The sequence below is a fragment of the Cervus canadensis genome, chromosome X (genome assembly GCF_019320065.1).
Source record: "Cervus canadensis isolate Bull #8, Minnesota chromosome X, ASM1932006v1, whole genome shotgun sequence".
Classification (NCBI taxonomy): Eukaryota; Metazoa; Chordata; class Mammalia; order Artiodactyla; family Cervidae; genus Cervus; species Cervus canadensis.
Genome location: NC_057419.1, coordinates 42,103,661 through 42,118,724, shown reverse-complemented (window position 1 = coordinate 42,118,724; position 15,064 = coordinate 42,103,661). Strand labels below are relative to the sequence as shown.

The 15,064-nt window shown below is 36.8% G+C and overlaps 1 protein-coding gene across 8 annotated transcripts in view; it reads left to right on the top strand.

Moving 5' to 3' along the window:
- KDM6A (lysine demethylase 6A) overlaps positions 1–15,064 on the top strand; it is a 180,329-nt gene that overhangs the window by 58,309 nt on the left and 106,956 nt on the right. For all 8 annotated transcript variants that reach the window (XM_043459029.1, XM_043459026.1, XM_043459025.1 and 5 more), the window contains exon 4: positions 9,209–9,258. In XM_043459029.1, the coding sequence (XP_043314964.1) occupies positions 9,209–9,258 (50 nt within the window). The remainder of the gene's footprint in view (positions 1–9,208; positions 9,259–15,064) is intronic.

The window sequence follows — 15,064 nt, the reverse complement described above, 5'->3', positions numbered from 1 at the left end:
AAAGGCTACTTCCTCCTTTTTTCACTGAAAGCAGTGCAAGATGAGAACCTCCCTAGCTCCAGCTAAATGTTTATTTTTAGAGAACAGATTATAAACCATAACTTATTGGGGAATAAACATAAACCACTCAGTGAACATGTGAGTAAACTGCTCAGATGTATTTATGTAGGAGATTTACTAGCCCTGTTTATTCTGAGGGACAGTTCTTTATATATTGTTGAGTCCTCTTGTATGTGAAGTTTTCTGAGTTTGGGGTTCCTTATGAAAAACTGCTTCTACTTTTGGAGTAGAAAATGGTAGAACCTGTTTTGTGAATATTTTGTACTGTGGTTTTTCTGCCCTTATTTCTTATTCTGATCTCATCTGCTTCCTTTAAGATAAGATAGGATGAATTTCTAAAAATTTCTGATCTGTATATAGTATACTTTGGTTATCATTTCTGTTATGAATTTATTCATTAAAAATTATCTTTTCTGTCATTTCAGAGGAATTTGGAGTAGATGGAAAACAGGCCCTTTTTTAACCCTTGTGGTTGGTAGTGTTTATGAAGAATTAAAAAAAAATTTCTGTCACTTGATTTGGTCATTTGGTTTCTAGGAATTTATCCTAAAAAAGTAATTGGCTAGAGAATTGTGGGAAGATGGAAGCTGGAGACTCATTGCACTTAGCCTTAGTTGCACTTAGTTGCTCTTAATTGCACTTAGTTGGTTGGATTCCTCTGAAGTGAGTTTAGCATACAAGATGTTTAGAAAGGAGTACCTTTAGGATCAACACTTATGTGGAAGGTGGGAAATGGAACCAGAATTGGACAGAGGGAGAAGTTAAGCTGTGACAGCCTTGGCCAACTCCATGGAAAGCTCTGGAGCTAGAATGGTCTTTCAGAAAGCTATCACAAGTTGGGTCATGATGACCAGGGCTTTTTCATCTATCTGTCTTGTCGGTCAGTCTCTCTGTCTATCCAGGCTGCATTGGGGGTGTTAGTTTAGTTGCAGCATGTAGGATCTTTTGGTGTGGCTCATGGACTTAGTTGCCCCAAGGCATGCGGGATCTTCATTTCCCAACCAGGGATTGAACCTGCATTCCCTGCATTGAAAGGCAGATTCTTAACAACTGGACCACAAGGGAAGTCCCTTCATGCCTTTATACAGCATCCATTCCATATTGGATGTGGAAAGGAGTGTGACGTCAGGTGGTGTTGCTCTCTGCAGCTTAGAGCAGTCATTCCTAGAAGCTCTCTTTTGTAGGCATGACTGCCAACAGGTCTTCCTTGAAATGGGATTCGAATGGTTCTTAAATGTCTACCATACCTCCTTTCCACTCCTACACCCATAGCTAAACCATCAACCTCAGCTGAACTAAACAGCTCATGGGGCTGTCAGACAGACTTAAGCCATGTAGATGGTACTGTGATTTCTCTTCTTTGGGTTGAAGAACCCCTGAGAGACCAGAGCTGAAGGACAGGTGTGTATGTTCTTGTGAATATATGTGATGGATTATAGAAGCAGTTTAATTAATATAAATTATATGTAAATATTTGTGAATATGTATGGAAAATTATAAGAGAGAATAGTCATTGTTGATTGCTTAAAAAATCAAGTAGTAAAGTACCTCAGAATAAACAGCAAAATTATGAAAACATAGAAATTATATTTTAAGAGACTTGGTGTATAGATAGTAAAAATTCCGGAAGTAAAAAAATTTACTGAAGGAGATATAATAATCATTCCTGATATTAGTATAAAAACCTTGAAACTTTTTACAAATAGTTTCTTCATGGTTTGTGGTGAACTGAAAGTTTCCCTGAAATCACACCTGATGATAGATTTTTCTCCCTTTCTTCCTTCCTTCAACTAATTGGTCATTTGTTGCAGTGTCTATCACTTTTGGGCAAAATAGGTTTTGGTTATTTTAGTTCCTCAGTAATTATAAATAGCTTCCTGAAAATCTTCCTGACCCAGGGATTGAACCCGTGTCCCTTATGTCTCCTGCTTTGGCAGGCAAGTTCTTGACCACCAGCACCACCTGGGAAGCCCAATTATAAATAGCTAGGGCAAGTTACATGCCAGGAATTGCTTAGGTGGTAAGTTAGTGTTGGCAAGCTGTTTTTCCCCCCATCTTTCTGTGTTTCTTGGGTGCAATGACAACACTCCATCCTAATGTATGTATATGCACACCATTTGAAAATCATTGAGTCTGTTCAGTCTATTTGTGGCTTCCCAGGTGGTGCTAGTGGTAAAGAACCCGTCTGCCAATGCAGGAGACGTGAGAGACGTGGGTTTGATCCCTGGGTCAGGAAGATCCCCTGGAGGAGGACATGGTAACCCACTCCAGTGTTCTTCCCTGGAGAATCCTATGGACAGAGGAGCCTGGCAGGCTGCAGTCCATGGGGTTGCAAAGAGTCGGACGTGACTGAAGTGACTTCACACACACACACATTTATGGCTTAGAATTAGAAAATGCAATTGAGAAATAACCCAAGGAAGAAAATTAGTGACCATAAGCCAGGTTATCAGAACACCGTATCTAGGCAACAAGCAAAAGTTGTAGTAATTTCAAGAACTAGAGAGGACTTAAAGGACTAGCTAGAAGGACTACAAATGTTTCTTGTAGTAAACCAAATGTGCGATATTAAAGATCTCGAAGAGTATATTACTTTAATATTGAAGAAGTAGTAAGTCTGAGATTTCACTAGATGTATTAATTTGACTTGAAAACCTCAGTGAAGATGCTGATAGGGGAGTAAAAGGATTGCAGATTTGTTTCTTTGCTTTTCCAGCTTCCTGTTTGCTTGTCTCTAATCTTAGCGACAAAGGTCTGTTGTGTTGGATGCTTTCCAAATGGTTTTTCAAATGTTAATGTGTATTACTGCTACATATAGGAGAGGATGTGTTTAAGGCAGTCATAGATTTGAGAAGGCAGAAAGGTGCTAGAGAGCTCGGTGCATCAGTCACTTATATACAGTGAAATAGTATAAACTTTCTGAGGTCTCTTTTATCCCAGGGTATAAATACAGCTTTTTAGTTCAGTCTCAGATATAAAAGATAAATCAAAGATCTGTTGACCTAATAATAATAATCTCAGGCAGTCACAGCTTATTTAGGCCTAAAGATGACAGTTAGTTCAACTGAGAGATTTGTCTGTACTTCTTTCCTTTTCCCTCCCTTCCATACCCATAGACTCACCCACGAGCAGCTAATCTGCTGCCTGTAGTGTTACACATTAGCTTAGGGATGAAAAGAAATGCCGAGTTCTGCCTGCAATTAGTGCATAGTCTAATAGATTGAATTTTAGATCTTCTTGCATTTCTTCTGCATCTTACTCTGAAGAAGACTCTTGTTTTTTTCAGGCAAAGCTGTCACTCTTAACCTACATTGTTGTTTCTTTTCATCCCTGAACTGTGTGGATTTGTCATCAGGTACACCCTCTTTCTCTTGTTTTGATAGTCTTAACTCAGAGCCATAATATTTCCAAGCATTAGAAAGTCTCTGTCACCTACTACATTTTTGTCTTGACCCTCTTTACTCTCCAGCTCTATTTCTCTAGATCTTTCTTTAATTCCAAATTAGTTATAGTATGGCTTTGGACTTCTCTTTTTGTTCTCTCTTACATCTTTCTCTTTTACTGACAAACCTTAGGGCTGCCTGTGAACTATAAGGAAATAGCTTGAATTAGATTCCTTGATGTCAGTCTTACAGAAAGCAGTGAGGTCAGGATTAGAACCCAAGTTTACCTAAAATGGCTTTTTTTCCTACCATATCCTGTTGGCCTTTCTGGTAACCCTCGTTTGATAATCTTCACCATCTTCTAAGTTTAACACAAGAAGTACACTTTTTTTTAACATTTGCACAAATAATATGATCATTGTTTACAGAAAAGCATTGGAGTACAAGTAAACAGCTTAAGAGCAGGCACCATGTTTTGTTACATGTATTTCACTGCATCTAGCTTGGTGCAAGCTATCTAAGATAGTTAAGAAATATTATAGGAATGCCTTAATGGCTCATTTATATTTTATCATTTAGAGGCAAATCTTTTTTTTTTTTTTTTTTGCCACACCACTATAGGCACTTCTTTTTCCTGGCCAAGCCCTGTTGCATGTGGGATCGTAGTTCCCCAACCAGCAGTCGAACCTGTGCCCGCCTGCAATGGAAGCATGGAGTCCTCAGCATTGGGTTGCCAGAGAACTGTCAATTTTTAAAAAATAAATTAAAAAATTTATTTTTTTTTTGGCTGCACTGGGTCGTTGTTGCTGCACACAGGCTTTCTCTAGTTGCAGTGCACAGGCTTCTCATTGTGGTGGCTTCTCTTGGTGCGGAGCACGGGCTCAGTAGTTGTGGCTCCCAGGCTCTAGAGCATAGGCTCAATACTTGTGAGGCACAGGCTTAGTTGCTCTGCAGCATGTGGAATCCTCCTGGACCACAGATAAAACTCCTGTCCTTTGCGTTGGCAGCTGGAATCCCAACCACTGGACCACCAGGGAAGTCCTAAAAAACATTTTTGATATAAATCTTTAGAGGCTTTTCTATTAACAGTAAGCTTTCAGTATTTAAAGTTGAACTAAATGCTGCAACTTCAGCATAGTGTATCGGTTAATCTCTGCCTCAAAAACACGCTTTGTGATTTACATTTCAGTTCCCTGCATAGTATTCCATCGTATAGGTAGAACAGTTCCCTATTGAACATGTAGACTATATACTCATTGTATTGTCTGTCCTTGTAACTAACTTTTTGCAGAAGTCTGTCTTTATATTCTTAGAAGGATAGCGTGAAGTGGTAAATTTTACTGAGTGAAGGCGTGTATACACACACACACACACACACACACACACACACACACACACACACACACACACACACACACACACACAGAGTTTCGATGGATAGTGCTAAATTATGCTACAAAAATTTTTGCCAATTTATACTTACAGTACCAGTAGAATAATAAAACTGCTTATTTTCTTGAATTCTTGCCACTGTTGAGTATTTTTCTTAACACTATGGAGTATTACTGTTACTGTTTAATTTCATCATTTTCATACATAAAAATGGTACAGCACAATTGTGAAGTTAAAGGGCAGGCGACTGTGGGTAGCACCTCTCCCAACTGTGTAGGTGATTCTTTTATCCTTGACAATTTCCTTGTTTGATGCCACTCTGCCTCCTGTTTTTATGAAATAAAGGACAAAATAAAAGAGAATGAGAGGAAAAAAAAAAAAAGAGAATGAGAAAGATTACAGAACCATTAAGTTGTTATAAAAGTTATATTTAACTTCTCATTGATTTGCATTTATTTTTTTCTTTCTGTTTTCGTTTGCATTTACGTTTTTAAGACCCGGTTCCTTTGTTAAATTTTGCCAGTTTTCTATAATAATTTAAGTTCATTATATTTTTCCCCTTTTAATAATCTACAGAGACTAAATTATTTCAAAATAAAAATCAAAATTATTTAAAAAATAATTTTAAGTCTATAAATGAACTTGATTTCGAGGATTAAAAAGATCTGAGCTTTGGAAATTGGTTGATAGAGAGTTGAAATTAATATGTTTGAGGACACCATTCTTGGTTAAATAGCAGAAGAAAACGGCAGTCTTGCCTAAAGTACTGTTAAAAAGATTTCCTAGTGGCATGAACGAGGACTTCTTAAGCCAATAAATAACTTAGAATCACAAAGTGAAGATTAGGTGGTTTAGGGAAGGCAAAGCTGTTAGACATATGCTACAATCCTGAAACTGGTGTTTAAGCAATATAAAGATGTTCAAATAAATAATTTCCCTCATTTTCTATTGAGTTCAGGAAAATCTAGTTATAGTGTAGTAGGGATTTATTTTCATGATAGGTAGCTGACTTAAAGATTAGAAATAAGGATTGTGCTTTGGTTAAAAGAATTTCACTAGAGAGACTCTGGTGATGGGTGCTTGTAAAGTCTTAATGATTTGTTTGGATTAGAAAACATGTTTAATATGTTCAAGTCTTTCTTAAAATAGGATCCTAGGCCTACTGGAGTGATGTATAATTGTTGAGGGGGCTTCCCAGGTAGCACTAGTGGTAAAGAATCCACCTGCCAAGATCCTCTGGAGTAGGAAATGACAACCCACTTCAGCACTCTTGCTTGGAAAATTTCGTGGACAGAGTAGCCTGGAGGGCTACAGTCTATGGGGTCGCATAGACTCAGACATGACTGAGTGACTGAACATAGTGCTTATACACAAACCACACTACACCACACCACACACACACACACCCACCCCTAATGGTTGAAAACTGTGTAAGTGAATGGAAAGGTAACAAATGTTCATTGAAGAAGTGTCTCATTTATAAATCTGTATTTGCAGTGTGGAGCATTTACTTTTGTTATTTTGAACTTGAGGGCTTGTATTTATTTTTCAGTTCATCATCTCCCAATTGGTAATCACAGGGGCTTCTTATACTTCACTTTTAGTTACTTTGGAGGACATCGTACTGTTTCTGTAAGGGTTCTTCAAATTCTAAAACATGGGTATTTTATGAAATCATGTAATACATATTGTTAATCAGATTATTGGAAACATATCCTCCAAGTTTGTTGACATTCCCATTAAAGGGGCAGTCCAGGTTTGGTATGGTGACTGCACAAAATTGTTCGGGACCTTGACTTCTGGTTATAATGTTTTTAGGCAAAAATATTGAAGACTTGATTCTAGCTTAAACAATAGGGAGATTTATTCCCTCACATGTGAAGTTGAAAGTTCATAGGTAAGTTGTGCACTGGACATAGTTCAAAGTCTAGAAGCATCCAGGTACTTTCCATCTTACTGCTCATCCTCTATGGGCTTCACCTTAAGACTAGTTTCCCTTGTGGTGGCAGTTGGTGACACATGCTTCCTTGTTCACATCTGGTAGAAAAAACACCTTTGCCATGACTGTCCTCTATAAAATCAGTCAAACCTTGTTTGACTCCTCTGTCTAGCTTGATAAGTTGGTTTGCTTTTCTTTTTAGAAAAGAGTTAATCATTGATCTTTATGAGCTACCTACACTCTTATATGAAGAACTAGAAAACAGAAGATGGCTTGAAATCAACTCTTCCTCAAAGCTGGAAAAATTACAATCTAAATGTCCTTTCAATGGTTGATTGGCATCATCTTTGTGCAAAAAAGATGAACATTATTCAAATAAGTTATTTGTTCAAATATGTGGTGATGATTTGGGGTGATGCTTCTCTAATTGGAACATTCAGAAAGTTCTCTATGGTATTCATTTTGGCAGCTTATTGATAAACAGTATGAAAACATTATACCTGGGATTTTAGATAATATTAATTTCCACCCACCCCATTTTTATCAGTATAGAATTTTATTACACTTGTTGAAAATCTTATCTACTTTGTGATAACCTAAGAGGGATGCTGGGGGGTGGGTAGGAGGGGAGGCTCAAGACGGTAGGGAGCAATAGATGTATACTTAGAGCTGGTTCATATTGTTATATAGCAGAAACTATTGTAAAGCAATTATCCTTCAATTACAAAAGAAAATACAACAACAAGAAAAGGCAGGGAGTTCAAGTCTTTTGAGCATGAACTGCCCTGTTCTCCTTATTTGACCCTGCAATATACCTTTCTCTGTTCCAAACTCCTCCCCCTCCCCCCGACACACACACACACACACACAATTATTACACTTGTTGAAAATTTTTATTTGAAAATATGTTGACTCTTTTTGAAGATTGAGGTATAATTGATATATAACTGAGTTTCAGGTGTATAACATGATGATTTGATATTTGCATATACTGTGGAATGATCATAGGAAGCCTTGTTAATATCTGTCACCATATACAGTTACAATTTTCTCCCCTTGTGTTGAAAGCTTTTAAGATTCACTCTGACTAGCTACAAATATGCAATATAGTATTATTAATTACAGTCATCTTGCTGTACATTACATCCCCATGACTTACTTCTCATGAGTTTTTTATAAAAAGGTCTCTCTCCCAATTCTAATGTGCATGTATAACTTTACCTCCTCCTCACTGGTCTTCCCTGGTAGCTCAGCTGGTAAAAAAGTCTGCCTGCAATGCCGGAGACCTGGGTTCCATCCCTGGGGTTGAGAAGGTCCCCTGGAGAACGGAACGGCTACCCACTCCAGTATTCATTCTAGCCTGGAGAATTCCATGGACTGTATAGCATGGGGTCACAAAGAGTCAGACATGACTGAGCAACTTTCACTTCACACTGAGTTTTTGGGTTGATAAGAGCTACAGTTGACCATTCAACAGCACAGGTTTGAGCTGTGCAAGTCCACTTGCATGAGAGTTTTTTTCAGTACATATATGTACTACTGTGTTTATGATCTGTGGATGTGGAGTCTGCACATGCAAGGCCGACTATGGTATCTGATCACAGTGGATTTGGGTATCTTTGGTGGTCCTGGGACTAATTCACTGCAACTACCAAAGGACAGTTGTACTGTAATTGTTTCCAGAGCCTGTTACACCTTGAGATGGATTTAGGGGTATGAGATGCCCTATTTTGGATTGAGTTGGAGTTTGGAGTAAGGTAATTGTGGACTGGGTTTTTTGTTGATAATATGAAAGGAAGCAGCACAAAAGGAATACAGTCGACCCTTGAACAACAGGGGTTTCAACTTCACAGGTCCACTTACACATGAAATTTTTTCAGTAGTAAATACTACAGGTACTACATGATCTGTGGTTGGTTAAATCGAAGGATACAGAGCTGCGAATACAGGGGGTCGACTATAAGTTATACGAAGCTTTTCTGCTATGCAGAGGTCAGTGCCCCTTATCCTCTGTGTAGTTCAGTAGTCAAATGTAGTTCCTTTGCTCTTTGAGGTGGTTGAGCTCTTAAGTCACTTTTGGAAGTGAGATCACTTGTTAGAACAAATGACCCATCACATTCTAGAATATTAATCCATTTATCAGATTTGGTCTCTGAGGAAGGAAGGTCAGGTTGATTCAAGAGGTTGCCTGGATTCTGTTCAAAGAAACGTGACCATGGTTTTACTTCCTTGAACTCCTATATATTTGACATTTGTTACCTTGTCTGACTATGAGTAGGGATACCCCAGAGTTCTAAACTGTTTGATTTTAAATATCAATGTCTGCTCGGAGGTGGGTATAGTGGGAGTTTTGTTGTAATGTTTCTTGAAACTTGTATTAATTGATTTTGAAATGGGACAGAATTGTGACTCATGCTTATTTTCTCTCTTTCAGCATTATCTGCATACCAGAGGTACTACAGTTTACAATCTGACTACTGGAAGGTTAGTGCACATTTGCATGCCCCTACCCTTTTCTTCCCTCCCTTTCTCTTCTCTGGCAGATCACTGCTGGTTATACCCAAAACGAATTGTACTCTTGCTTTTTTGTTTCTTTTGTTAATTGAAACTATTCTAGGGGAAGGGGATTGGAAAAAGAAACGTGCGTGTTCTTGATTTGCTCTGTCTTATATGATTCAGTTCGGTTGCTCAGTCATGTCCGACTTCGCGACCCCATGGACTGCAGCACGCCAGGCTTTCCTGTCCTTCACCAACTCCTGGAGCTTGCTCAAACTCATGTCCATCGAGTCAGTGATGCCATCCAACCATCTCATCCTCTGTCGTCCCCTTCTCCCGCTTTCAGTCTTTCCCAGCATCTGGGTCTTTTCCAAGGAGTCAGTTCTTCTCATCAGGTGGCCAAAGTATTGGAACTTCAGTTTCAGCATCAGTCCTTCCAATGAATATTCAGGACTGATTTCATTTAGGACTGACTGGTTTGATCTGCTTGCAGTCCAAGGGACTCTCAAGAGTCTTGTCCAACACCACAGTTCAAAAGCATCCATTCTTCGGTGCTCAGCTTTCTTTATAGTCCAACTCTCACATCCATACATGACCACTGGAAAAACAACAGCTTTGACTAGATGGACCTTTGTCAGCATTTAGTTGTCTCTGCTTTTTAATATGCTGTCTAGGTTAGTCATAGCTTTTCTTCCAAGGAGCCACTGTCTTTTAATTTCATGGCTGCAGTCACCATCTGCAGTGATTGTGATTACCTTGTATTAAAAGAATTAGTTTATTCTGAATTAATTTGTTGGCCAAAGATGATCCAAAGTGTGGGAGTTAAAGTCAGCAAAACCAAATGGCAACAGAATGATTCTTTGGTTTTCTTAAGTTGATATTTAGGTATAAAAGAAGTTTGGAGATGGGTATGTTAGGTTGAAAAGGGAAGGCAAAATGAAAATCTTTATTGCTATAGTCTGTCTGTAATTGGAGCTCTAAGAACAACTTGAAGCTAACCATTTTTTAAAAAATATAATTTATTTTAATTGGAGGCTAATTACTTTACCCTATGGTGGTTTTTGCCATACACTAACATGAATCAGCCATGGGTGTACATGTGTCCCTCATCCGGACCCCTGATACCTAAATGAAGAACTGTGCACAACAATGAAATAATCTATTTTCTTAGATTAAGCAGTGCCTGGACAGATTAATCTTTCATATCATATTTACTTTTAGGTATAAGTTTACTGATCAGTGGGGTTTCTTTCATATCATATTTACTTTTAGGTATAAGTTTACTGATCAGTGGGGTTTCTTCATCTGAATTGCCATTTTAGATTTTTAAGGTGGATTTTATTTTTTTATGTTGCCTAATTTATCTTTGTTTTTGACGTGTAGAGGTTTTAACAGTATATTTTGATAATTTAAAAAAATGTATTGAAGATGTCTTTTCTAGTCTTTTTAAAGCTTATTACAGTATAATTAAATACTGCAAAATTCACCTGCTTTAATTTTGTGATTCAGTGACTTTTAGTAAATTTCCAGAGTTGTACAGCCATAATCGAAGTTATTTTAGGACTTGTCCATCTCACCCTAACAAAACCTCATGCCCAATCCCTGACAAGCACTAATCTACTTTCTCTTTGTATGTATTTCTATTTTCTGGGTATTTTCATATGAATGGAATCATAATATGCAGTCTTTTGTGACTGACTTCTTTTACTAAGCATATATTTTTAAGAATGATCCTTGTGTAGCATGTATTAATACTTCATTCCTTTTTATTATCTATTAATACTCCATTGTGTGACTATACCACATATTTTTCATTCATCAGTTGATGAGCATTTTAGTTGTCTCCATTTTTTGACTGCTGTGAATAATGCTCCTGTGAGTATGTGTATACGAGTTTTTGTGTGGACATATAGTTTCAGTTCTCTTTGGTAAATAATCAGGAGTATAATTGCCAGGTTATAACTTAAATCTATGTTTAACATTTTGAGAAACTGCCAGAATTATTTTCTAGAGTAGCTGTACCATTTTTCTCACCGACAGTGTTTGAGGGTTTTGGTTTCTCCATATCCTCATCAACACTAGAAATTGTCCAGCTTTTTTTTTTTTTTTTTTTTGGTCCAGCTTTTGAGTGTAGCCCTCGTAGTGGATAGGGAATAGTATCTTATAATCTTTATTTGCATTTTCCTAATGACTGATGTTGAGCATTGTTTTAACGACCACATTAGCTGTTTGTATATATTGTTTGATGAAATGCCTATTTAAACCCTTTGCTGATTTTTACTTTTTTTTTTTTTTAATTAGTGTGTTGTAAGAGTTCTTTGTACATTCTGGATACAAGCCTTTATTGGATATAATTTGTAAATATTTTCTCAAAATCTGTGGCTTATTTTTTCACTGTCTCAACAGTATAGTTTGAAGTGCAAAAATTTTAAATTGTGATGACATCCAGTTTCTCAACTGTTTCTTTCATTGCTTGTGCTTTTGGTTTTGTAGCTAAGAAACCTTTGCCTAATCCCATGTCATGGTGATTTCTTCCATTGTTTATTCAGTCAGTCGCTTCGATACAGATAGTACTGCAATAAATAGTACAAGTTTCTTTTTGTATTTTTGTTAGTGGTTCTTTGGTATAAGTGGGATTGCTGTGATCTTAGTGAGTGGTACACACTGTGTGAACCACTCATTTCAGCTCTCTTGTTTTTCCTTGGTCTTAACTAAGAAAATCTATGTTAGACTTTTTGTGAAATCTGATGAATGAGAAATCATGTCTCCAGTCATTTTAACTTGCATTTTCTTAATTGAATTTTTAATTGAAGTTTAAAGACTATTCGTATTTTCTTTAAAATATTTGTTCATCTCTCTTGCCAGTTTTTCGTTTGGACTGTTGTTTTATTTCTCTGTTTTATATAGCTATATTTTATGTATGATGCATATTTATCCTTTATCTGTGATAAAAGTTGCAGTTTTCCACTTGTTTTAATTTGCTTTTGTGTTTGTTTTTGCCCACGGAGAAGTTATTTCTATCTAGTCAAACTTTTCAGTATTTCCTAAATTGCATCTGCATCTTGAATCATAAGATAGTTTTTTCCTTACTTCCAGACGTTAGGCAGATTCACCTACATTTTCTTTTAGTACTTGAATAGTTTTAGGTTTTTAATTTAAGTTTTGATCCATTTGGGATTTATCCCTAATTTGTAGTGTGTGGAACATCTAAGTTTATTCTTTTCCTGTGGTTAGTTATCTCAATACAATATATTGTTTAAAAAAATTCATCTTTTCCCTACTAATTTGAGATGTTGCCTTAGTTGTATGGTAAATTTTCATATGCAGATTTGTCTATTTATAGTTTCTCTGGTCTATTTCATTAGTCTGTGCATGAATTAATACTGTACTAATTTTACATGTATCGGTTTTGCAGTATGTTTATACTGTGCTTAGTTGCTCAGTTGTGTCCGACTCTTTGCAACCCAGTGGACTGTAGCCCACCAGGCTCCCCTGTCTGTGGGGATTCTCCAGGCACGAATACTGGAGTGAGTTGCCATGTCCTCCTCCACGGGGTCTTCCCAACCCAGGAATCGAATCCAGGTCTCCCACGTTGCGGGCAGATTCTTTACCGTCTGAGCCACCAGGGAAGCCCATGTTTATACTACATATACAGTATGTATGTGGTACTGCTACAACATCCTTTCCCCATTGTTGTTTTTAGGGTTTCCCTGACTGTCCTTTCTTTGTTGCTTGTTTTTCCACATAAACTAATTAACTCCACAAAAATAGCTGATTTTTCTTTCCAGCTTTTTTGAGGTATAATTTACATTACTTTAAATGTTCGAAGTATGATTATTTTAAGTTCTTTTTTTTTTTTTTTTTTTAAATAACAGTCTAAGAATGGAAATGAACATCCTTACTCTAATGACAACTAACTTCAAAAATTTTCGGTTTAAAGTCAGCATTTTTCTTTTGTATGAAAATACTTTTCTGGTATCCTTTGAGATAATTTTATGTTTTTTCTCCTTAAATCGGTCTTGCATTTCTGAAGTAAATTCAAATTAGCAGTAAGTTTTTATTGTTGTTAGTTAGTTATATCTGGATTGGGATTGCTAATATGTAACATCTTTGCATCTTTGTTCATAATTGAAATTGGTATGAATTTTTTCTTTCTTGAGTTGTCTTTATCTAATGCCTAGGAGCTGGTTCTACATTCCAAGGACCTGGTCAGAGGAAGAGAAAGCAGAGTGCAACAGCCTTTCTTTGAAGGGAATCATGAGATTTTACACATCCCTTCATATGCATCTCACTTAGGATAACGTAGTAATTTGAAAACTTTCAGCTGCAAGAGAGGCTGAGAAATGTCTTATTTTGTTTGATCGTGATAATAGGACTGCAAACAATGTTGTTGCAAAATAGACTATATTAATAATAGAAATTAATTCATATTATTGGTAAATAAGGGAATTATGTCTATATACTGTGAAAGCCTTGTTGTTTCACTTAAATTTTTTTCCTGGGGAAAAATGGGGAGTGTAAGTATGAACTTAAGTAGGAAAGGGAAAAACTCTCAGCTTGACTGCTGCACTGGTAGCAGGAGTTCTGTTGTGTAGATTTTAAGAAAATTAAACACAGGTATCTTTATCCAGGGCTTTTCCTCAGAAAGGCACATCCATAGCTATTTTCATCATTTCAGCACCTGCCAGCTCTGCTCTAATTAAACGATTGCCAGCATTGCAACTTCATTGTTCATTTTTAATATCGACCATGACAGCCTATCACCATGCTGAGCTTCTTGCTTGAGTGATTCAGGCTGTCTCCAGGTTCTGGTTACTACTTCTGAAATCCTCTGCTTATGTTGCATGGGATTTGAGTAGTCTTGTCCACAGCTCTCTTTTGTTTTTGAATCTTCTTATCTTTAATGTGTAATTTTTTTTTACAGCATGTGAGACTTACTGAGAATTTTATGTATCATATTCTATCCATTGAGCAATTACCATGTACTAGATATGTTTTGTTGGTGGTGATAGATACATTGCCTCCTTTACTTCTCACAAATATCCCAAGTGTCATGTTGTTATTTTAAGTAGTTTACATGTATGATCTTAATTCCTCAAAATAACCCTATGAAATTATGACTCAGTTAACTTGCTTTAGGAGTCAGTAGTGACAAGCGGCTAGAGTGATGTGACAAGTGACTAGAGTGATGGCCGCTGTAGCCTGATTTCATGATCACTATACAATACTATGCCCAGATTTTGGAAGCAGAGCTTTTTTTTTTTTTAATTTTTTTTGGAGTATAGTTGATTTACAATGTTGTATTAGTTTCATGGAAGCAGAACTTCTGCTCTCTTGCTATACTTTGGACCTGATTGATGTAATGAGCTTTAACAACCTCTTCTGCTATATATTATTGTAACTAGGAACTGTGGTGTCCAAAAGGTAGTTTGGACTGTATTAAGGAAACGATTCTGTGTAAACTGATTAAGCAAAGTATTAAATTCTTCGATGAAAATGTGTAACAAGTTATTTAAGGCTGTAAGATACTGATTTATTCAGCAGTACACCTTTCCCCAATAACTTCTATATGCTTGTTACTTTACCATAGGGATCAAAAGATGACTTGAGTTCTGTCTCTACCTTTTTACAAGCTCATTTCTAATGGAGGAGATAAAGGGCCTATCTGTAATAGACATGAGTATTCATTTGGAAACTTGTTTCAAAAAGCTTAACTCTGTTTGCACTTGGGAATGTGTCAGATAATAATGATACTTGTGGAAAGAAGAGATGAGTGATGAGTGTGATGGCTAGG